Source organism: Engystomops pustulosus, chromosome 5, assembly GCF_040894005.1.
Source record: "Engystomops pustulosus chromosome 5, aEngPut4.maternal, whole genome shotgun sequence".
Classification (NCBI taxonomy): Eukaryota; Metazoa; Chordata; class Amphibia; order Anura; family Leptodactylidae; genus Engystomops; species Engystomops pustulosus.
The window spans coordinates 195,099,993-195,125,494 of NC_092415.1; the positions used below are offsets into that span (position 1 = coordinate 195,099,993).

Consider the following 25,502-nt stretch of genomic DNA (forward strand, 5'->3'; position numbering starts at 1 on the left):
ACGTGTGACCGCGGCCTTACATTGTGCAGATTTTCAGCTCAGTTGCTTTCACACTGACGTATAATCCCTGGCCGAAGCCCGAGCGACCGTACACGCGGTCCTCGGCCCTAATGCACATACGTTTCCAGGGAAACACATGCGATTGGAAACGCATGTGCGTTCGGGCTGAGGACCGCCCCCTGTGCACTAGTGTCGCGTTATGAACGGACACCTAGCAGTACGTTTGACCGCGGCGTAAGCAGCGCTCATCCCCTCCTCCTCTACCCGGCGCCGACGTGTGCCCACCATTCTACGGTACGGCTGGCACACGTTAGTGTGAATGTAGCCAAGCTAGAGCACCTTTTTCCCATATGTGTTCATCATACCGTATATCTGCGGCGAATGTATGTCTCCAGAACGTCAGTGTGAAAGCGGAATACCCCAATAAATAATAAACCCTGAGGCTTGTTTATTTTCTTTTATCTTATTATAATTTACTTAAAATAATACATTAAACTATATATTATTGTTAGTTTTAATATGTTTTTTTTTTACAATAGGAAAATAACTGAGCTTCACTGCTGATGATGACATCCCCTGTAAGATCTTCCGTAGCGAATCTGCTTCATTGAAAGCTCATATGCATTAGAGCAAATGTCAAATGACCCAGCCAATAGTCATCCAGGCGCACGTCATGTGACTGATAGGCTTATGACAGGAGCGGCCATATTTATTTTGGGCAGAGTCTTCTATACTTTAGCACATTATATTCTTTATTCTGTTAGTATTATGTAAAGTGGAATAATGTTATTCTCAGAAAAGTAAAAGGCAGTAACTTGTTGCTGTTCATTGGTTATATGGGCATTATGACGCATAAATGCCCACTTCCAATATGGCGGCCGCTGCTTCCGCGCTCCTCCTAGGGAGGTGTGTGACCTGTATAACTGTACTGCAGGCAGATGCCCTGTGCTGCCGCACATGTGATCACCCATGAGGAGTATTAGCTGTAATCTCCTCTGCCCTCTCTCTGCCTTGTACGGGTCACTGATAACTTCCCTACAGCACATGGTCATCAATGTCAGGACCCTGAAGTGGCTGCAAAAGGTCAAAGGTAAAGTTTGAATGTAACTTGTAGTAGTTGCTGGTAATGATGGGAGTTGTAGTTCCACTAAGTTGTGGTTTCTGTTTGCTATGGAGATTTACAAAGCTTTAATTTGTCTTTTGTAATATAAGTGAGGGATAAGATCCATACTTCTGCAGCGGGCACCCAAATATTTGGATTTACTTATGGGAGAATCTATAACTTGGGGGATGGTGGGGTCTAAGGAACACTTTTAAAAGTTATTTGTGTACCCAAATCCACGTTGTGTTGCTTCAATTGCAGAAGCATGTCAGTGTTCAGACTGTGCAGATCTGAAATGCATTGGTCAGTGCATCCTGAGACTTGTAGTTCACTTACAGGAGAGCCACAACTCTTGGTGATGATTCTTTCCAAAGTACAATAAAGTTTCACTATAAACTTGGCAGAACTTTCTAAAACCTTGTTAATTATCCAATCGGGGTCCAAGGCTGCAGCAATGTGGTGACACTAATTGGATGATTATGGAGATGCTGAAGAACAGGGAATTCCGGTAGTAGAAGCCTCAAAATATTGTTGGTTTACCATTAGGAAATGCCTCTTAACCCCTTTGTAGCTGCTTCGCATGTTCTGGACCTGAGCTAAAAACTATGATATAACAAACTGAACTTTCCTCCTGGTGGCTTCTTGCCAAAAAGATGTTGAGTAATTCCACACAGTAACTAGTTAATAGGGGTCAATGTGTATCACCTATTAACTGAGATATTTCTATTTTGGATTAATCCATAACGTGTATCTGTTTCTGGTAAAGCTGGATACACATGGCGCATATGGGGTAAAATGTTGTTAGTTGGCCAACCCCGGGTAACCTGCGTCTTCCAGATGATAAATCCGAGTCTCATATATACTAATAATCTGAAATGTACCAAAAGCTGCAGGGTTCATCCCAGAATTCTCAAGTGCCAGACTCCCCTTCTGCTGCTACTACTACACTAGTAACATACAGGGAGCCGCGTAGGAGGGACAAAGCGCAACATTCATCATGATAAACCAGAGACTGTTACTCATAGATCTTATCTTTATTATAATGCCCTCATATGGCTGTAAATGAAAAAAAGTTTGATAGAAAAGTGTGAAAAAAAATGGACCCTATAGGTTTGGCCCAAGATGGGTTGCTCACTACAGGGTTAAATATTGCGAAATTCTTTCTTCATAGAAAATGAAGGAGCAGGGAGACCCCACCAACATCACTCCAGTGCAGCAGATAATGGCTTCCTCCGCAGGCGCCCTGCTCACATCGCTCTTTGGTAAGTATCCAGGCTCAGCTCTTGCATGTGAGTAACTGCTGTCACCTCCAAACTCTCCTGTTGCACTTGGGACGCAAGAAAATCCAGAACAATCAGTGTGTGGCCCATGTCCTACATGAACAAGATAAGAGTTCCTCGGGTCAGATGAACCTACCGGTGTCTTGTGTCTCCTCTAGTAACTCCTTTGGATGTTGTCAAGATTCGGCTTCAAGCTCAAAGCAAACCTTTCACTAAAGGTAAGTTGTGAACGTTTCATGTATCTAAAGTGACTCGTTTCTGCTTATTTTCACTTGTATGTATGTATTTATTTATTTTTTTGAGAAACTGGTGAAATTTCACCTAAGAGTGAATTCTAAAAAGGGCGTCTCATAACCTACCTGTGGTGGGCTCGAAGATTCATGGGGTACAACCTGGTGACAAAGTTGCTTTGAGTCGCTAAACATTAAAGAAAATCTATCATCATTACCTATAGATCCAGGCACAGTGACTGTGGTATCTTCTTATATTTGCTACCCATGACTTCTTTTCTTCTAAAATCCACTTTTAAATTGTGCTAAGCAGAGATCGCGATAATGCCTGTACAATCGGTTATTACGCTTGTACAGACAGATTTAATCTTTAGTCTGATGCAGATAAATCCGCCTTGATCTATTCTCTTCTGTCCCTCTGATCAGCCACTAGTTGCAGTCTTATCATGGCAGTAACGCATGGGCCGATAGGACATGTGACCAGAATGAATTTCTCCTGTCACGTGACCTCCTGCAGCAGCCTAGAGCGAGTACTGCTCATCCCTCTGGCAGCGTGCACTTCTGCACAAAGCCATCGGCAGGATCAAGCTGTCTATGCGACAGCCCAATCCTGCACTGTGACAGAGGGCACGATATCAGTCCCCTATCACAGCAGCTTATACTGAGCGCTGTGTCTACAGTGGATCCTGTGATTTTTAAAGGGATTCCCGGAGCACATGGGGTTAATAGACATGCAGAGATACAATGTGCAGCCTGTATATAGAGCTCACTGATAACTGTTGGATGTTGCTGTAAGATCACTGTAATCTGTATGTAATAGTAGGGGACGCATATGTCATGTGTTCACTGCAAAGTGAAGCCTCAGTCCAAAATAAAAATCCCCGACATAATGCTGGATTCTGGCATTATTTCTGGGTTGTGTGGCCGAACCAGAATGCAGAGGTCCAGGCATCGGCCATAGTCTGGACAGGTGGGGGACTGGGCCGACTGCCGTAGTCTGGGCAGGGACTGGAGACTTAGAACAAACTGTCTGTGATGATTTTCTTGCATAAATATTCGTCTTTTAATGCTATTTATGCCTAGTAGTTGTATGTATTACTGAAAATGTCATACTCCTTCTTCCCGGCTAAAAACATTCCTTTTACCATTTTTGGTAAAAATGTTAACACAACCTCTGGTGCTAAGGAGCCCGAAGGGTTCCAAAGCCTCTGTGCTGCAGATTCACAAGCTGTTACACTGTGCAGGATCAACCCCCGCTCCTTCTCTGCTGCAGTGAGATATCATCTGGCAGAGGAAGGGGGTGAAGTGATGAGGGAGCAGTGTAACAACCTGTGAAGCTACTGCATTAGAGGAACTCTAAGACTCCCTAGAGCCCTTCGTTAGAATAATTTATAAAAGATGATTTTAGAAGGCAGGAGGCGATGGATAATAAATATAAGATACCATAGTCACGGTGCCTGGATCTATGAGTAATGTCCCTGGTTTATCACAATTAATTTTCATGGTAGGTTTCTTTTAAGGACCGCCTCGTGCCCTCATGCTTGAGGTCTGGTCTTATGGGACCTTTCATTATAATATTGAACAGTCTCCAGCTTGGAATCCAGCACAATTATCCTGCTGCAGATGAGGAGGGATTAACCCAGTCACTGTTTAGAAGCCGAGACTGATAGCTGCACTAGTGGTCATCCCCTTTAAGTGTACATTATATTGGGTATAACACATAGGGAAGTGACGTCCGTGGGTCTGGCAGCTCTTCTGTGTAGTATCTTATTACTTGTCTCTCGTCAGGGAAATGCTTTGTCTATTGCAATGGCCTCATGGATCACCTGTGCGTCTGTGTGAACGGGAACAGCAGAGCCTGGTACAAAGCTCCGGGCCGATTCTCTGGAACCGCGGTGAGATCTGGGTTCTTACTATTCTACTACGAGTGCCGATGGTTGTAGACTCATTGCTGCTTTGTACTAATGTGTTCACGCTGATGCCTTGGTATATTAGCAGTGGGGGGAACACACCGATTGAGCCTCAATAACCGGAGCCTGAAGGTGTTATCCAGGGACTAAACCCTGCACTGCTGAATGATGCTATTTACTAACTTTTCCCTCTTCCTGGTTGCTACATAGTTAAAATAATTAACAGCATAATTAATAGCAGCACCTTTACACTATTTTACAATTATTCTGATCCCAGGTCACATGGTCTCTCCATCCAAAGAGTCAGGGAGTTATAGTATGAATCCAGCCCCCAGGCTTACAATGCAATGTACGAAAGACCCACTGACCCCTCACAGTCATAATGTAATCAAAGTTGTCCAGTGTCTGGCAGCTACTGTGACTGAGGCTGGATGTCTTCAGTACAGCAGGATAGATCCAGCCCCTGGTCACATGATGCAGTGACAATCAGAATGGAAGTCATTTATTTTTTATTTGTAGGATGCATTTGTCCAAATTGTCAGAAATGAAGGGATCCGGTCTCTATGGAGCGGGCTGCCTCCAACATTGTAAGTGCCATGATAGATCGATATATCATTATTATTTTTTTTATTTTTTTTTTTTTTAAATTTTTTTTGTCATAAGACTTTCAAAAAATGTAAACTTCATTTTGGGAATAAATTTAACTCTCCATAGTACAGTGTCATATGCATGTGATGGTTGTGTATTTGTACAGTTCCTATATATTTATATTCATGGTGTTATTTGTCATGCAGGGTCATGGCTATACCCGCCACTGCCATCTACTTCACTTGCTATGATCAACTACGCGACCTACTGATCCATCGCATGAGCAGTGTAGAGATCGCCTCCCTTATTGCTGGAGCCACAGCCAGATGTGAGTTGATTCATATTTTCAAGAAGAATAACTGAGGAATGACTCCATTCCACAAATCTATTACGACCTAGCTTACAATACACTACCACAGGTGTGCTGATTCCCTTTGTACAATTAATCTTTGCAGTGGGATCAGCCACATTGATCAGCCCATTGGAGCTCATCAGGACGAAAATGCAGTCCCGGCCGCTGTCCTACAGGGAGCTGACCGCATGTATCCAGAGCTCCGTGGCCAAAGAAGGTTGGCTCTCCTTGTGGAAGGGATGGGGCCCCACTGTCCTGCGAGATGTCCCCTTCTCTGGTGGGTTAATGTCTAAAAAATTATCAAATTGGAGATATATATATTTTGGAGATTTGATGAGATTGTATTCTTTTTAAACTTGGTTGTTTGCTTTTAGATAAGTAATGTCATGTATGTACACAGTGACTGCACCAGCAACAGAATAGTGAGTGCAGCCCTGGAGTATAATACAGGATGTAACTCAGGATCAGTACAGGATAAGTAATGTCATGTATATACACAGTGACTGCACCAGCAGCAGAATAGTGAGTGCAGCTCTGGAGTATAATACAGGATGTAACTCAGGATCAGTACAGGATAAGTAATGTCATGTATATACACAGTGACTGCACCAGCAGCAGAATAGTGAGTGCAGCTCTGGAGTATAATACAGGATGTAACTCAGGATCAGTACAGGATAAGTAATGTCATGTATGTACACAGTGACTGCACCAGCAGCAGAATAGTGAGTGCAGCTCTGGAGTATAATACAGGATGTAACTCAGGATCAGTACAGGATAAGTAATGTCATGTATATACACAGTGACTGCACCAGCAGCAGAATAGTGAGTGCAGCTCTGGAGTATAATACAGGATGTAACTCAGGATCAGTACAGGATAAGTAATGTCATGTATATACACAGTGACTGCACCAGCAGCAGAATAGTGAGTGCAGCTCTGGAGTATAATACAGGATGTAACTCAGGATCAGTACAGGATAAGTAATGTCATGTATATACACAGTGACTGCACCAGCAGCAGAATAGTGAGTGCAGCTCTGGAGTATAATACAGGATGTAACTCAGGATCAGTACAGGATAAGTAATGTCATGTATATACACAGTGACTGCACCAGCAGCAGAATAGTGAGTGCAGCTCTGGGGTATAATACAGGATGTAACTCAGGATCAGTACAGGATAAGTAATGTCATGTATGTACACAGTGACTGCACCAGCAGCAGAATAGTGAGTGCAGCTCTGGGGTATAATACAGGATGTAACTCAGGATCAGTACAGGATAAGTAATGTCATGTATGTACACAGTGACTGCACCAGCAGCAGAATAGTGAGTGCAGCTCTGGGGTATAATACAGGATGTAACTAAGGATCAGTACAGGATAAGTAATGCCATGTATGTACACAGTGACTGCACCAGCAGCAGAATAGTGAGTGCCGCTCTGGAGTATAATACAGGATGTAACTCAGGATCAGTACAGGATAAGTAATGTCATGTATGTACACAGTGACCGCACCAGCAGCAGAATAGTGAGTGCAGCTCTGGAGTATAATAACTTGGAATATTTATCTTGCAGCAATGTACTGGTACAATTATGAACTTGGAAGAAAGTGGCTTTGCCAGAGATATAACAAAGCAGAACCGACCTTTTCCATTTGTTTTGCATCTGGGGCTGTGTCTGGATCAGTAAGTTCTATTTTATTCATCTTTTGTGTAGATATAAAACCCTGCAGTCTATAATTGTATATGAATGTGTGGATAGGTTGGATACATGGACAAACCCCTTTAATATGGTCTTGCATGTGATATTTTGCAGGTTGCGGCTGTGGTGACTTTACCATTTGATGTAGTGAAAACAAGGAGACAGACAGAAATGGGAGAACTAGAGGTGTTATACGGTGAGGTTTGGGTTGGTGGTAGGTTAGGACTCACCATCATGTAGGACATCCTATACTTTAAGCTGTGGCCTCATTCAGAAACATCAGCATAAATAATTGCTGCAAAAAAATTGCCTTGATTCTTAAAGGGATGTGCCTGTCTGGGATATAATAGAGTTCCTGAAAGTCTGTAAAAATGCCATATTTGTATAACCGCCTCCCCATTAAAGGGGGTTTTCCCACTATCAAAGTTAGGCCCTATTATGTTTTATAAGGCCTAACTTGCTGATCGATAGGGGTCTCGGTGTTGAGACTCCCACAGATCATGAAAACAAGGGGTCCGATGGGGTCCCGGTTACCTCAGTCTCTCTGGGAAAGTAACGGAGCAGACGGCCACGCTCTATACATCATTGGAGCTGACAGAAATTGCTGAGCGCTGCGCTCGTTGATCTCCATCAGGTCCATAGAGCTGAATGGAACAGAACGGTCATGCACGGATGTCATCTTCCAGAGCAACGGAGGTAACTAGGAGCCCATGGGACCCCTCGTTTTTGTGATTTGTGGGGGCCGCCCCCACACTGATCAGCAAGTTGGGCCCTATCCTGTCGAACTTGATTTGTGGGAAAACCCCTTTAAGGGATTGAGGAATAGAGACAATAACTAAAGTGGTTAATGCACAACCGTAGTCTTCACACTTTTTTAAAAATATGTTGTGTTCCTTAGACCCGAAGAAAAACTCTACATCAACGTGGAAGATCATGTACAGGATAACATCTGAGAGCGGCTTCAGGGGTCTCTTTGCAGGTGAGTTTATTTTTGGCTTTTTCATGCTATAAAGTGTATTATAAATATTTGGTGCTGCAGGTAAAGAAAACGAAAATTCGGCGCTTGTCATACAGTCACCAGCAGGTGGCACCAGTGTCATGTAATAACCATTTGAGTTCATAGCGGAAGCCGTGCTGCAGAACTGGATCTATTATGGAGCTGATCCGTGACGTGCAGGACCTTGGGATCTCAATTTTTTTTTTTTTTTTTTTTTTGCTGCTGATCTTGCCATCAGATGTAAGAACGGATGATGGAGGTTGTAGTTAATAAATAAGGATAATGTAACTGTTTCTAATAACAGGTGTCGCTGCTGTATACTGGGCGTTAAAAAGTTTTTGCATAACACTTAAGTTGTCACTCTATTTCATGAAGTCCCAGGCCGCAATGTTCAGTCCTACATACATTTTACGACCCTTGATATGCGCCCAGCTCCTAGTTTTGGGCTTTTCACAGTGATTAATTGCACATGCTGGGTGTGAGATCCTTGTCTACAAGATTCCTCCGTCTTCTCTAGCATTCTTGTATGAGCACGGCTTCATTCCGGGTCTGATTTTCTACATTCAACAAGGGATCTCTTCTCCTAATACATCGAGCAGCTGTGTTTTACCCCCACTACTTCCCCTGCGGACTTGTAAGGTCTACATTTTGTGTATCGGCTTTGATCCTGGATTGAGTTCTCCTTTTACAGCCCATAAGGAATCTATTCGCCTTTGTGTTGAGTGTCTGTTCCCACCACTCCTTCCCCTGCAGACTCTGCCATAGGCGCTCACCATGTCCTAGATTCTGCTGCCACCACTAGCTGTCATGTCCGCTTCATTTCTGGATTGAGTTCTCCTTTTTATAGCGATGTTTTCTCCTTTGCTCTAACACACTGATACTGAGTGTTGTTCCACAACTCCTCCTTCCCCTGCAGACTCTGCCATAGGTGCTCAATGTGATGTCTGTCTCCAAGAATCTGCTGCCATCACTAGCTTCATTCCTGGTCTGACGTCTTCTACAGTCTGCGATCTCCTCTCCCTTGTGCTTTAAAGGGTGTTGCCCATGAAAGAAAATTCTGAAATCTCTATCCCCTAGTGATGTTTACACAAAAGATAATTTTTAACCACTTTACAATTTTACTTAGTTTGATTGCTGTTTTGGCTCCTATCACTCATTGATGGTCAGTGTAAAATTCCAGAGTGTGAGCAGGGACTCTCTAATCAGACGCTTCATGATCCCTCTGCCATGAGATGCTGTGCGCTGACAATGTGCTCAGATTAGCAGGGTACAAGGTTTATATACTTTCTTTTACCTTCTTAACATTGTACTAGTATCTGACACATAGAAAAAGAGATCGGAGGTGATATGCATATTGCACACAATGACAGTCAGCTCTGCTACTTCCCAGATTTCACACTCCGATCTGATGTGCCTCCCTCTCCCTCCTTGGGTATAGAACTTATCTGCCTGTAGCTCTTCTCTCGCTGATGCTGTTTTCTTGCAGGAAGTCGGTGTCTAAGTGTGAGCTCCCCCTGTAATGCAGGGGGGAGGGGCTGCTGCAGAGGGAAAGAGCAGCCAATATTTTGGAAACCAATAAACCCCAAAAAAATCTTGTTAAAGTGAATTGTGTCTTATACTTTCACCTTTCTCGTCATTCGCAGGCTTGAGTCCTCGCCTCATCAAGGTCGCTCCCGCCTGCGCCATCATGATCAGCACCTACGAGTTTGGAAAATCCTTTTTCCGCAAGTTAAATAATGAGCAGCAACTGAAGACTTTATGATTTGTATGAGGTTTTATCCTGCACACGAGTCCCTCACTTTGCGTCTGTAGTACGCGCATGGCAGTGCCATAGAACAAATAATCCATTTTTGTATTTCTACCCGATGGATTCTGAAGAATTTGTGTGAATTTTCTGTCATGGTAATTTTTATAAGTCACCGTCTAGTCCAGTTCTTAACTTTTTCCAAGGTAAAACAAATGATGGTGAGAGCAAGTTATTGTATCAATCCCATTTTACAAAAATCATCTGACTCGGGTTTAGTTTAGATTTAGAGCCTTAGGGGGAATAGGAGGGGTGTGTGGAGGGAGGCGGCAGATTGGTACAGAACCTGCAAAATACACCGGAGATCAAAATTTGAGAACAATGTATGTTAGTCTCATTGATCAACATTTGATTTTCCAGAGGTTTTCTATTTGGTTTAGATCAGGATTCTGGGCTGCGGCAATTTCAATTGTTCAAATGCTTGACCAGTTTTTCTGTGTGACTACCAGCAAATTTCATACAGGTCAATGCCCCTTGAGTGATTAATACAGGGACGGAACGATGTCTTGAAGTAGGTTTTGATACACACTTGCATTCACTCTGCCATGTAACTGTATGAAAGGTCCAATTCCTGCTGCAGAAAACACTTACTAAACCATGACACTTCCTCCACTACCTTGCACTGACTTCTTCACACACTTTGGGTTTAGTCTTTCCCCATTTTGTTGACAAACCTAATGGCCCTCATTTATTAAAAGTGCACAGTTTGCCTGTGAAGTGTGCGCCAGATTCGTGAATCTAGCACCGCTGCGGCAAGGTGCACCAACCGTTTTTGGCTCACCTTTAACCCCTTCACGCTCCGCGGCGGATATATCCGCCACGGAGCGCAGTGACTTAGCGCTCAGTGGCGGATATATCCGCCACGGCGCCTATGCCGGCTCGGCTCTGGATCAGAGCCGAACCGGCATCGGGAAACACGGGGTGCCGGCTGTAACTAATAGCCGGCACCCCAGTGTAACACCCGCGATCGGAGTTGTCTCCGATCGCGGGTGCTTAACCCTTTAGATGCCGCGGTCAGCGCGACCGCGGCATCTAACAAGCATCTGGGGTGTCTTTCCCCCACGATCGGCCCCCCCAAACCGTTTTCGGGGGGCGCCGATCGTTGCTATAGTAACTCTGGGGTCCGATCTGGACCCCAGAGTTACTAGCAAGAATTGCCAGTAAAATGGCGTCTGTGACGTCATCTTACTGGCAAAGTGCCAGCCTATGCAAGTGCATAGGCTGACACTGATAATACTCTGCAATACATGAGTATTGCAGAATATTATCATGAACAAGCAATCAGATGATTGCTTGTTCATATCCCATGGTATAAAAGTAAAAAAGTAAAAAAAAAAGTTATTCAATAAAAAAATAAAGTCATAAATCACTAAAAATGCCCCAAACCCCCAAAACATATAAAGAGACATATAACTCAAAAAAAAAGTCTAAATCATAACACAAACCCCACATATATAGTATCACCGCGTCCGTAACAACCCGTAGAATAAAAGTAAATCATTATTGAACCCCCACGATAAACGCCGTAAAAAAAAACTGTTATAAACCCTCCAAAAATTATGATTTTTACCTTTTCTATCCCACAAAAAATGCTATAAAATGCGACCAAAAAACCATATGTACTTAGACATGATACTGGTGCAAAGTACAACATGTCCCGCAAAAAACAAGCCATCAACCAGCTCCGTAGCCAAAAACGTAACAAAGTTATGCCACTTGGAAGATGGCAATACAAAAATTATAGATTTTTCCCCACATTAGGGTTTTGTTTGACAAATTTAGTAAAACGTAAGAAAATATATTCATGTCTGGTATCCCCGTAATCGTATCAACCCATAGAATAAAGCTAACATGATTATTAGTCTATACGGTGAACACCAAAAAAAAAAGTCAAAAATCCAGTACAGAATTGATGCTTTTCGACTCCTGCCCTCAAAAAAAGTTCCTAAATTTTCAACAATAGGTGATACCAACCCCAAAATGGTAACAATGGAAAAAGCATCTCATCCCGCAAAAAAAATGCCGTCACATGGCCCCAATAACGAAAAAGCGAAAATTTTATAGCCTTCAAAAGGGGCCAATGAGGAAACTAAAATCCTGGCAGCTGCAGGGCTCTCCTTCCCTTCTGCGTCTCGCTGTGCGCCCGTAAAACAAGTCACAGCCACATGTGGGGGGTCTTTGTACTCAGGAGAAATTGCAGAACAAATTGTATGGTGGGTTTTCTCTTTTTATATTTTGGAAATGTGTAAATTTTAGTGCTAAATGAACGTATAAGGGAACAGTATGACCATTCTAAATTTCACCTCCATTTTGATTCAATTACTATGAAGATCTCAAGGGGTTAACAATCTTCGTAAAAGCTGTTTCTGATAGCTTGAGGGGTGCAGATTTGAAAATGGGTAGATTATATAGGGGGTTTTGATGCTAAATATGTAAAATTTCATTCAAAACTGTATTTATCCCCAAAATAGTCAATTCTGAAAATCCGGAAAAGCGATATTCTATTTGTAAGCCGCGTGACATCAAAATAAATTATCCAGACATTTCAGAAATTATGAAAATGTAAAGTAGACAAATGGGAAATGTTATTCAGCAACTTATTTAGGTGGTAAATCTATCTGCCTGAAAACGCAATGATTTAGAATTTCGAAAATGGCAAATTTTTCAAAAAATTTATCATATTTTCTTTTTTTTGTAAATAAACGCAAAACTTATCTGCCAAAATTTACCACTAAAATGAAGTACAACATGTGGGGAAAAAACAATCTCAGAATCGTTTTGATAAGTAACAGTGTTCAAAAGTTATAACCATATAAAGCGAAGCAAGTCAGAATCCAAAAAATCGGGCTGAGCCTTAAGCTGTAAAATGGCTGCGTCCTTAAGGGGTTAACAGAATGTGCAACACAACTGTCAAGTCGTGGTAATGTGGCGCATGGTCTTACTCTGCTTTTGAAAGCCCCTTTATATGTGCAGCAATTTGTCATGTCCACTTCAATACATGTGCAAGCAGTTTGCACCAGTTTTCCGTCTGACTTTGCACTAGAAAGATGTGTAGTCCTATGTGATTATATCATAACAACGTCCTTGACATTTAGGAAATGATGTGTTCTCTAATTTTGATTTCCAGTGTATATTTGCTCATCTCTAGCCCCAATGCATAAATGGGCAGCAGCTCTGCAACTAGATTTGAATAGAAATCTTCTGTCATGCTGCAGCTCCTGTGCTGAGCTATGTGTTGCCAGAGTAAGACTACAAACCTTACCTGGACCCTCCTACTCCACAGTACTTTTTAAATCCTTTTTTAATAGCTCAATTTCTTTTAGTATTACATCTTACATTGATCCCAGAATATTCTGTTGTAAATATTGCATTTAGATTATTTAAAAAAAAAAGAAAATCTTGGATCCTTAAAACTTATTTTGTACAGAAATATTTGAAGAGGGCCAATTATTTCTAATTTAATAGATATTATAAGTGGACGTGTGGTGGTATGTCGTGGACTGTCCATAGTTTTGTGTACAGGATTATATGGTCACTCTCCCACGAATGGAGCTGTAGGCGTTTGCACCACATAACTATGTGCCATTACCTTTGTCTTTATCTGTCCCCAGTAAATGGTATTATTGAGGCATTATTTTTCAAAATGGCCGTCGCCATTATGTGTCGGGAGGGTTTTATGCTGGGAAATCCCCACTGTGCCTTTTAGAAATGTCTAACTGGAGTGTAAGTGCCATTTAGTTGTAATTCTGGTTTCCATTTTGCAGCCCAAATGCATAAAATTACTCCAACTATATTTGACTAAAAATCTCATGTTTTGTGTCTGCACCCCCTGTGCTGCGCTATGTGTCTCCACGGTAACAGACACCAAATGCTATATAGTTTACCGCTACTGGATGGACTTCTAATCCTTCCTGTAACCATGGAGATGCATAGGTCTGCTCAGCAGCTGAAAACACAAGGTTTTAAGTTTAATTTCTCACATGCAGTAAGCTGTGATGCTAGAAATCTGAAGGATGAATGGTTTACTTTTTTGTTGTAAAATATTGAGTTTAAACTTAAAACAAAACTGATCCATTAAATAAAATTTGTACAGAAAGGTTTGAAGAGCGGATTTATTTTCTAACTTTAATATATTGAGTGGATGTGTTGTGATGTAGTGTCTGTCATTGCTGCTGCACTGATATTGCTGCACAATATGGAGGAAGCCATTTTGGGAATGGATATGTGTATGTGATATTTTCATTACCTCACAACCTCAAATCTCCATTCCCAAAATGGCTTCCCCCATATTGTGCCTTTTCATTACCTCAAAGCATCACATATCCGTTCCCAAAATGGCTTCCTCCATATTATCGTGAGGTAATGAAAGGGCACAATATGAAGGAAGCCATTTTGGGAATGAATAATGTGAGGTAATGAAAGGACACAACATTGCACATTCATTCCCAAAATGGCTTCCTCCATATTTTGCCCTTTCGTTACCTCACAGCATCACATATCCGTTCCCAAAATGGCTTCCTCCATATCGTAGTAAGGTAATGAATATGGAGGAAACCAATTTTGGAACGAATGTGTGATGCTGTGAGGTAATAAAATGTCTTCCTCCATATTGTGCACTTTCATTACCTCACAGCATCACATATCCATTCCCAAAATGGCTTCCTACATATTGTCGTGAGGTGATAAAAGGGGCACAATATGGAGGAAACCATTTTGGGAATGGATGTGTGATGCTGTGAGGTAATGAAAGGGCATACAAGATGGAGGGAGCCATTTTATCTGTTGTGGTGAGGGGAATTTTCCTCAGTATTGTTTTAATATGATCCAAAATTGGTATAAAAGCCTCACATGACCCATGGAGTTGTAACTTCCCTCATCAAGCAGGGACTGTACAGGATTACATGGCCACTGTCTTCCACAGGCGGAGCCATCTGTAGTCCTGTCACATAACCACGTGCCATTGTCTTGTCCTTCTGCTCATATCATTTCCCAGTAAATAGCCAAGACATGTTTATTTTTTTGGGGTGAAATGGCTGCCACCATGCTGCGCAGATAATAAGGGCCATGTTATGTGCCATGAAGGTTTTATGCTTGTAAATCCTCACTGTGCCTTTTAGAAATGTTTAACTGGATTGTAAAAGCAATGATGTATAAGAGCCCTTTAAGTGTCAGTCACACTAAATAATAAAATCCATTTTCATAATTTTGTAGTTTGGCCTTTTTTAATATCTATTATAAGCTTTTATAAAATGGTTTTTATTGTGTCTAACAAGTGGGAGAGAATAAAGATCATGAGATGCTCACAGCACCAGAGAGTGTTTCAGGAGTGGATGGGGAAATCTTTGCTTTGAAGCTGAATCCGCGGGATTGTGTGACATTCCTACCACAATGTCTGCTTAATTATCTTTAAAGGAAATCTACCATCAAAATCAAGCATGATCAACCAATGACACATATACACTCACTGGCCACTTTATTAGGTACACCTGTCCAACTGCTCGTTAACACTTAATTTCTAATCAGCCAATCACATGGCGGCATCTCAGTGCATTTAGGCATGTAGACATGGTCAAGACAATCTCCTGCAGTTCAAACCGAGCATCAGTATGGGGAAGAAAGGTGATTTGGTGCCTTTGAACGTGGCATGGTTGTTGGTGCCAGATGGGCTGGTCTGAGTATTTCAGAAACTGCTGATCTACTGGGATTTTCACGCACAACCATCTCTAGGGTTTACAGAGAATGGTCCGAAAAAGAAAAAACATCCAGTGAGCGGCAGTTCTGTGGGCGGAAATGCCTTGTTGAGGTCAGAGGAGAATGGGCAGACTGGTTCGAGCTGATAGAAAGGCAACAGTGACTCGAATCGCCACCCGTTACAACCAAGGTAGGCAGAAGAGCATCTCTGAACGCACAGTATGTCGAACTTTGAGGCAGATGGGCTACAGCAGCAGAAGACCACACCGGGTTCACAATTTGCACAAGCTCATCGAAATTGGACAGTAGAAGATTGGAAAAACGTTGCCTGGTCTGATGAGTCTCGATTTCTGCTGCGACATTCGGATGGTAGGGTCAGAATTTGGCGTCAACAACATGAAAGCATGGATCCATCCTGCCTTGTATCAGCGGGTCAGGCTGGTGGTGGGGGTGTCATGGTGTGGGGAATATTTTCTTGGCACTCTTTGGGCCCCTTGGTACAAAGCCACAGCCTACCTGAGTATTGTTGCTGCCCATGTCCATCCCTTTATGAGCACAATGTACCCTGTAACATCTGATGGCTACTTTCAGCAGGATAATGCGCCATGTCATAAAGCTGGAATCATCTCAGACTGGTTTCTTGAACATGACAATGAGGTCACTGGACTCAAATGGCCTCCACAGTCACCAGATCTCAATCCAATAGAGCATCTTTGGGATGTGGTGGAACGGGAGATTCATATCATGGATGTGCAGCCGACAAATCTGCGGCAACTGTGTGATGCCATCATGTCAATATGGACCAAAATCTTTGAGGAGCTTCCAGCACCTTGTTGTATCTATGCCACGAAGAATTGAGGCAGTTCTGAAGGCAAAAGGGGGTCCAACCCGTTACTAGCATGGTGTACCTAATAAAGTGGCCGGTGAGTGTAGGTCCAGGCATTGACTGTGGTAACAAATCTAAAAGCAAAATTATGCTCACACTAAGCGAGATTACAGCAGAGCGGAATGAGACAGTTTAACAGCCTATGAATCTGCAACGTGGAGGGGCCCTAGTAATGCCTTCAGGAGTCTTTCTGGGTCATTAGCAAATAGATGCATAGATAGATGAAAGGAGGAGGCCATGGATATTGTGGTAATATATCTGTCACTAGCTAGTGCCTACCACTTCTATCTAACACTTTGTGAAGGGGGCCTGTATGGAATAATTTCAGATTAATATAATTTTTATTTGTCAGGGTAATGTTACTGCCAGGGGATGTATTCTGCTTTAATACAAGTCAATCCCCCCCCCACCCCCCCCCTTTGAACAGAACATTCATCTTAACATAAAACGCAACAAAGCCATAAAACCCATAACAGAAATAATTAAAAATCTGTCATAGTTAATAAGTGAGCGCTACAATGACAAACATTGCTAATGGAATTGATTTAAATAGAACAATTTCACTTACTGCAATCTCATGTGCAATGTTTTTTTTTTTTTTCTTTTTTTTTTTTCTCCTAGTGTCATCTATTGTCTATGTGCAGAATGAAAACAAACGTTCTGCACAGAGCTGAGAGTTCATGAAATGTTGATTTGAAGGTGAGCAAACAAAAAATGATGACAAATTCCCGGAATCAAGCTTTCCATAAAATATGACATATTCATTCTTTTATATGAGAGTTGTGTGGGTGCACAGGTCACATACCCCTCCAGAATTTAAAGGCCCAGTAGATGCACTTCCTCCCACATGTATCTTGAGGGATTTTAAATGGCAAAATTATGGAGAAATAATCCATGCAGTCACAACTCAGTAGGAAGGTCACATGCTCTGAAAAACTGGAGCTCACCTAAAACCCTGCAGATCCCGGGTCCCCAGCCAATCACTGGTTGGAGTGTGTACATGGCATAAGGTATAACTACACCTTTGGAGCCTTTTTTATGTGTGTATTGCAGAGCTGAATAGTCCAGGTGACAATAGTAAACTTTAATATACTTTATTAACAGTAACCTGTCCCCGGGAAAGTTTTTTTTTTTTTTTTTAAGCTGGTGACAGGTTCCAATAGCCTAAGATATGCTGGTTTTAAAAGCTTCTGTCAGCATTCTGAATAATTACTTTGTCATGTAGCAGGGGGGGTAGTGGGACGATTGGAGCGCTGCAGACGATGACGTAAGCCGACCCCTGGGAGTGGAGTCTAAGTGGTACCTGGTTTTCACCAGAGCCCACTGACAAACAGGTTGGACTTGCTGCGGCATGGTACCATCGGGTCGCTCCCCAGGTGCAACTTTGTCCGTGGTGGCGGCCAAGGCGAAGTACAAAGTTGTATAGCAGAATCGTAGTTGGGGACAGTTGCAGCACAGGATCAGAGTTTGGAGAGGCTGGCTTATGAAGGATTTTTTGAATGGCCAGCAACAATCCGTGATGCATTGGCCCTTTAAAACTTAAAAGCCAGTGCGCGCCCCCTTGTAGGGCATGTAGAGATGTGTGCGCTCATGACGGCCGCAGCCGTTACAGGGACATATGAGTGGGACCGCCGGTATCCAGGAGCACGGAGAGGGGCACGGGTGAGCCCATGACCCAAGACGTGGGTCACGGGAGCACCCGTGACTCTTTATAATAGGTTTACATTTAATGGCTCCCTGCCAGCAGCATGTGGTGAGTCCCAGGGAAAGGGCAGCTGCAGCCTGTGTGTGTTCCTGTATCTCATGCATTCTTCCTCTCCTCCACAGTATCCTCTCCCTGTTCAGTGCACATGACAAAGTGGGTAAGGAGATCTTCCTGACACAGGCTACATCTGCCCCCTCCAGGACAACATGCTGTGGGCACGGAGCCTGGTGATGCGAATTAAACTTGTGAATTGGCACCAGTCACCAGCTAAAAATCACATTCCTATTGACCTTTTCCTTTAAGGGAATCTAACTTTTTTCTTTTTGTTTCTGCTCCTCTCTCCTGTAGTAAGCAGCCTTCTCAATTCAATACACAGTGGATAAATAAGGAGAGGAGGCTAAACATAAACTCTTTACATACCTAGAGAATATTTCACTTGATGATTCATATCAGATAAGACTCTCCAGTGTTGGCTGTCGTTGTGAGTACGGGAGTGAAAGCATATAACACACGGGAGGGGGGGGGGTTAAATAAAATTTTGCTTTAATAAAAGTAGATTACAAAGTTATATTAGAAACCTCTATACTGGTTTATATTTGTCTACGTCTAGTTACACATTAGGTCTTGAAGACCAAAATTTGTTAGGGGTGTACTTATTATTCTGGCCTACATGATGTTCTGGAGCCACGGATTTCTTCGATTTATTGATAGTTTGGATTGGTTTAAAAAGTACATGAACTCTGAACCACAATGTCGTAACAGACGAATAAACTGCCATAGAACGTTTTCTGTTACAATGTTTTTATTTCAGTTTTTTTTTTGTACTTTTTTAAAATTTTTAATGGAAGGATTAACCTTGCACATACAAAAATAGAAAAAAAAGGCCCACGTGTTCAGCCACGTAGACCTGCAGATGGCACGGAAAATTAAGAGAAGCGAACAACCGAAAAAAGGACGACGCAAGGACGAGCAGGTGGTGCCACATCACAGTGTTGGACGATCAATGGTTCGGTGCACGCGCGCGTGTCAGCCCAGCGCTAAGCTGTGTACTGGGATGGAACGGGAAACACTGGTGACATACTGGGAGGGCAACGATCAAAACGGGTGAGGACCACTGGGCAGCGGCACCCTGGAATGGCTGGATTACATAGACCACCTCATGTGCAGTTGCCAAACAAAACATTTCCAGATTGGACGGAAAAAAAAACATGGCATAAAAATAAGTCAATGGATGTTGGGTCTGCGGAGACGTTGTTCCGCCTTCTTCTGCAGCCGTCCGGATATGGCGTATAGTCTGCATGTGAAAAAGAAGAGAGAAAAAGCTTGTCCTGTACACATTCTGGCCTCATGATGGGGTTAAGCCCGGGCTGGTCATCTCTGTGGTGGGACTGGCAAGACATTCGCTGGATTTTAGACTTGCGAGGGACTTGTAGCTTGCAACGGAGGTGAGGGATCCACAGAGGCCAAGTAATGAAGGGGTGTCTTCTTTACCTGCCCAAAAAAATAGATAAAATTAGTTCAATCTGAAAATGTGTCATTTTGGTAAGTTTTGTCGTAACAGCTCCTGTTCATATTTATATGTCTCTATGGTAACAGACGACAAACAAAACAATTCTTTGTAATCTTAACCCCTTAGCGCTCCGCGCCGTAGCTGTACTGCGCAGCTTCCCACTATTGGCGCTCAGCGCAGTACAGCTACTGCGCGAGCGCATACTATTTTAGAATTGTCACCACGTCGCGAGACGTGGTGACATCGGGCTGAAATTTGGGTGACAGAGGCAGGAGGAGTTCCTGTCTCCATCACCCGACCAATCAAATTGGTCCCGCCCGCCGATCGCCGTGATTGGCCAGTCAAACCTGACTGGCCAATTACAGCGATTTTAGGCTAAAAAACGTGCTTTTAGCACTTTCCTCTTCCTCCAGCGGCACCATTTTGGTTTGGTATCGCTGGAGAGAGGAGAGAGCGTTACTGTGTGCACCAAAATACACTTTTACACTATAAATAGTGTTCTGATCCTTATCTGATCCCTATTGTTCCCTACAAATTCCCATCCTATCTGTTTTTTCCTGTGTCCTGTGTGTTCCCTGTGTGATCGCCTTGTGTGATCCCACGTGTCTTCCGTTTTTCCCTGTCTGTCCCTTCTGAACCCAAACGCACTTTTCAGTGCGCTGTGTTAGCGTTGTTCTGCACTGGACGCACTTTTCAGTGCGCCGTGTGAATAGCGCTGCACAGAATCTTTAGCAATCTTAGTGGTAGTTAGTTTGTCTTAGGGCAAGCTAGGTGCATTTGTAGCGCCTTTTTGCGCGGTGCACATAGGTTTTTTTTCGGTGCCTGGTAATATTTTTTTCCAGAACGCCGTAGGTGTACCCGTACATAGCTACTTTTTGTGTGTGCCATCTGTGCGGCTGGTCCGTGTGGCTTGGTGTGCATTATCTTTTTTTTTTTGTGTGCTATCTGTGCGGCTTGTCCGTGTAGTTTAGTGCGCATTATTTTTTTTGTGTGCTATCTGTGCGGCTTGTCCGTGTAGTTTAGTGCGCATTATTTTTTGTGTGTGCCATCTGTGCGGCTTGTCCGTGTAGTTTGGTGTGCATTACCTTTTTTTTTGTGTGCTATCTGTGCGGCTTGTCCGTGTAGTTTAGTGCACATTATTTTTTTTGTGTGCTATCTGTGCGGCTTGTCCGTGTAGTTTAGTGCGCATTATTTTTTGTGTGTGCCATCTGTGCGGCTTGTCCGTGTAGTTTGGTGTGCATTACCTTTTTTTTTGTGTGCTATCTGTGCGGCTTGTCCGTGTAGTTTAGTGCGCATTATTTTTTTTGTGTGCTATCTGTGCGGCTTGTCCGTGTAGTTTAGTGCGCATTATTTTTTTTGTGTGCTATCTGTGCGGCTTGTCCGTGTAGTTTAGTGCGCATTATTTTTTGTGTGCCATCTGTGCGGCTGGTCCGTGTGGTTTGGTGTGCATTATCTTTTTTTTTTTGTGTGCTATCTGTGCGGCTTGTCCGTGTAGTTTAGTGCACATTATTTTTTGTGTGTGCCATCTGTGCGGCTTGTCCGTGTAGTTTGGTGTGCATTATATTTTTTTTTTGTGTGCCTGCTAGACGGTTTATCCGTGTAGTTTGGTGCACATTATCTAATTTTTCTTGTTCTCTATTTTTTTTTGTGTGCAATGTCTCAGAAGACGTACACCGTGTTGGAGGCATATAACATGCTTGCCTCTGACACCGAGTCAGCTAGTGGGGATGATGGTCCCTTTTACCTATCATCATCCTCCTGCTCATCTTCCAGTGACCTGGAAGGACCCCCAAGAAGGCGCCGTAGGGTTCCAGGGACTTCTGCAATTGAAGTGCCTGGGACTTCTGCAGGAGAAGTGCCTGGGACTTCTGCAGGAGAAGTGCCTGGGACTTCTGCAGGAGAAGTTTCTGGGACTTCTGCAGGAGAAGCGTCTGGGGCTTCCACTGACCCCACATGGGTAGCCCCAGATAATTATACCCCTCAGGTCCCTGACTTTTTGGGCCATCCTGGCATTAACTTTGACACGACAGGGCTCAGAGCTGTAGACTTTTTTAAGTTTTTTTTTGATGAGGAGCTGCTAAATATTATTATATTTCAGACAAATCTCTACGCTGCACAACATATTGCCCAAAACCCCACGTCCTTTTATGCACAACCCTACAGGTGGACCCCTGTCACTGCAGCAGAGATGTACAAGTATTGGGGCATAATACTCCTTATGGGGATAGTAAAGAAGCCTTCAATCAGGGACTACTGGAGCACAGATATACTGTACCACACCCCCATGTTCCGCATGGCAATGAGCAGGATGCGCTTTGAAGCCATCCATAAGTTTTTGCACTACACTGACAACACACAGTGCCCACCCAGAGGTGACCTCAGTTATGATCGGTTATTTAAGGTCAGGCCCATATTAGATCATTTTAGTGCCAAGTTTGCCCAGGCATATACTCCCGCCAAACATGTAAGCATAGACGAGTCCCTAGTACAATTCAAAGGGAGACTTCAATTCCGCCAGTACCTGCCCAATAAGAGGGCAAGATATGGTGTGAAAATGTATAAGCTGTGCGAAAGTTCATCAGGGTACACATACAAGTTCAGGGTATATGAAGGGAAGGACTCCTCTATAGTGCCCCCAGAATGCCCCCCCTTCCTGGGTGTTACAGGGAAGATAGTGTGGGATTTAGTGCACCCACTGCTGGACCAGGGCTACCACCTCTACCTGGACAATTTCTACACCAGCACCACCCTGTTCAAGTGCCTCACTTCCAGAAATACTGCGGCATGCGGCACTGTACGCAGAAATCAGAGAGGTCTCCCTAAGTCGCTGCTTGGGCAAAAACTTAAAAGGCACGAAAGCAGGGCACTATGCAGCGACTCTGTATTGTGTGTTAAGTACAAGGACAAGAGAGAGGTCCTTGTATTAACCACAATACATGAGCACACCACCACCCCTGTCCCAGTACGAGGTGCCAGTGCAGAAGCCCCCAAGCCAGACTGTATTTTAGATTATAACAAATACATGGGAGGGGTGGACTTGTCTGACCAGGTGCTTCAGCCGTACAATGCCATGCGGAAGTCGAGGGTGTGGTACAAGAAGCTGGCCGTGCACATCATGCAGATGGCATTGTATAATGCTTATGTGCTGCATCGATATGCCGGCCAGAGGGGAACTTTCCTGGAATTTCAAGAGATGGTAATAAAGTACTTTCTTTTTGGAGACCAGGAAGGGGGGAGTGCTAGCACATCTGGAAGTGAGGCCACATCACGTATTGTACCAGGGCAGCACTTTCCAGGAGTAGTTCCCCAAACAGCCAGCAAGGGAAGGTCACAAAAGAGGTGCAGGGTGTGCTCCAAAAATGGCATTCGGAAGGACACCATTCATCACTGTGAGACATGCCCAGAAAAACCAGGGTTATGTATGAAAGATTGCTTCCGAATTTATCATACATCCCTGGATTTTTAGAGTACCCTGTTGTTACCCTGACGCACAGCTTATACATCATGCCGCACCTTCCCTTCTAAGCCCTGCCATGTGCCCAGCCTCTAGATTACTGTCCCGTATGCTTTACCCGGGAAAACATGCATCATGATTTTTAGGGTGTTTGTCTCCCATGGCAGCAGCTGGGCACAAAATGACATAATAGATATTTTTTACTATGCACTATCCATTTTGCACTTTTTCAGGGGTCCACCTGTGGGGTTAAAATGCTAACTATACCCCTAGATTAATTCATGGAGGGGTGTAGTTTCCAAAATAGGGTCAGTTCTTAGGGGTTTCTACTGTACTGGCCCCTATTGGCATCTACAAATCTTTCATGATGCCAAAAAGAAAAAAAAAAGTACAATGTCTGTGCTCCAACAAGTTATTCCCTTTTGAGCCCTGCCGTGTCACCATCCTACAGATTATTGCCTCCTATGGGGTATTGCCCTAACCGGGGTAACCCGCAGAATGATTTTTGATGTGTTTTTCCCCAGTGGCATGAGTTGGGCAAAATACTTTTGTCACTTCAATGGCATATTTGATAAATTGCAATACAACTGTTTCTCTGCACTACTCACTTTGTATTACATTTGAGCCAGCACCTTAGGGGTTAAAATACTCATACAAGCCTACATACATTCTTTGAGGGGTGCCCTTTCCAAAATGGGTTCACTACTTGGGCTTTCTATTGTACTGGTACCTCGGGGGTACCCCCCATTACCAATCTAGTGAAAACGAAGCTTGAAAACCTAAATTGTGCTTCTTTCTTCCTGACCCCTGCCGTGTGCCCAGCCTGTAAATTATTGGCACATGTGTGGTATTGCCGTACTCAGGACAACCCCCAGAATGATTTTTGGGGTGTTTGTCTAAAGTGGCATGGGTTGGGCACAGTATATGAGGCACAAAAATGACTTTTTTGAGATAAAAACACAATTTTTACTCTGCACCATTTACTTTGCATTCAATTTTGACCAGCGTGTTGGGGGTTAAAATGATCATACAAGCCTACATACATTCTTTGAGGGGTGCCCTTTCCAAAATGGGTTCACTACTTGGGAGTTTCTATTGTACTGGTACCTCGGGGGTACCCCCCATTACCAATCTAGTGAAAACGAAGCTTGAAAACCTAAATTGTGCTTCTTTCTTCCTGACCCCTGCCGTGTGCCCAGCCTGTAAATTATTGGCACATGTGTGGTATTGCCGTACTCAGGACAACCCCCAGAATGATTTTTGGGGTGTTTGTCTAAAGTGGCATGGGTTGGGCACAGTATATGAGGCACAAAAATGACTTTTTTGAGATAAAAACACAATTTTTACTCTGCACCATTTACTTTGCATTCAATTTTGACCAGCGTGTTGGGGGTTAAAATGATCATACAAGCCTACATACATTCTTTGAGGGGTGCCCTTTCCAAAATGGGTTCACTACTTGGGAGTTTCTATTGTACTGGTACCTCGGGGGTACCCCCCATTACCAATCTAGTGAAAACGAAGCTTGAAAACCTAAATTGTGCTTCTTTCTTCCTGACCCCTGCCGTGTGCCCAGCCTGTAAATTATTGGCACATGTGTGGTATTGCCGTACTCAGGACAACCCCCAGAATGATTTTTGGGGTGTTTGTCTAAAGTGGCATGGGTTGGGCACAGTATATGAGGCACAAAAATGACTTTTTTGAGATAAAAACACAATTTTTACTCTGCACCATTTACTTTGCATTCAATTTTGACCAGCGTGTCGGGGGTTAAAATGCTCACCACAACCACCGATAAATTCTTTGAGGGGTCTAGTTTCCGTAATGGTATCATTTATTGGGGGTTTCTATTGCACTGGCACCTCACGGGCCCTGCCAACATGACATGGCACTCCAAATCCAAACGTGTGAAAACGGAGCTGGAAAATCAAAATTTCACTCCTTCCGTTCTCATCCCTTCTGTGTGCCCAGCCTGTAAATTATTGGCACATGTGTGGTATTGCCGTACTCGGGACAACCCGCAGAATGATTTTTGGGGTGTTTGTCTGAAGTGGCATGGGTTGGGCACAGTATATGAGGCACTAAAATGACATTTTTGAGATAAAAACGCAATTTTTACTCTGCACCATTTACTTTGCATTCAATTTTGACCAGCGTGTCGGGGGTTAAAATGCTCACCACAACCACCGATAAATTCTTTGAGGGGTCTAGTTTCCGTAATGGTATCATTTATTGGGGGTTTCTATTGCACTGGCACCTCACGGGCCCTGCCAACATGACATGGCACTCCAAATCCAA

At 43.4% G+C, this 25,502-nt stretch overlaps 2 protein-coding genes across 3 annotated transcripts in view; one reads left to right on the top strand and one right to left on the bottom strand.

Moving 5' to 3' along the window:
- Positions 1 to 1,003: 1,003 nt before the first annotated feature.
- On the top strand, positions 1,004 to 10,740 carry SLC25A40 (solute carrier family 25 member 40). The gene is made up of 11 exons (XM_072154247.1): positions 1,004 to 1,090; positions 2,274 to 2,364; positions 2,541 to 2,600; positions 4,401 to 4,507; positions 5,042 to 5,109; positions 5,317 to 5,438; positions 5,566 to 5,739; positions 7,032 to 7,141; positions 7,272 to 7,353; positions 8,056 to 8,136; positions 9,798 to 10,740. The coding sequence occupies exons 2-11, from the start codon at positions 2,277 to 2,279 to the stop codon at positions 9,914 to 9,916; spliced, it is 1,011 nt and encodes a 336-aa protein (XP_072010348.1). The 5' UTR covers positions 1,004 to 1,090; positions 2,274 to 2,276; the 3' UTR covers positions 9,917 to 10,740.
- An 8,175-nt stretch (positions 10,741 to 18,915) lies between these two features.
- Positions 18,916 to 25,502, bottom strand: part of RUNDC3B (RUN domain containing 3B) — a 101,933-nt gene continuing 95,346 nt past the window's right edge. Inside the window, exon 11 of one of the 2 annotated variants that reach the window (XM_072154248.1) lies at positions 18,916 to 19,731. In XM_072154248.1, the coding sequence (XP_072010349.1) occupies positions 19,586 to 19,731 (146 nt within the window). In that variant the 3' untranslated portion in view covers positions 18,916 to 19,585. The remainder of the gene's footprint in view (positions 19,732 to 25,502) is intronic. The other variant, XM_072154249.1, reaches the window with a different exon arrangement.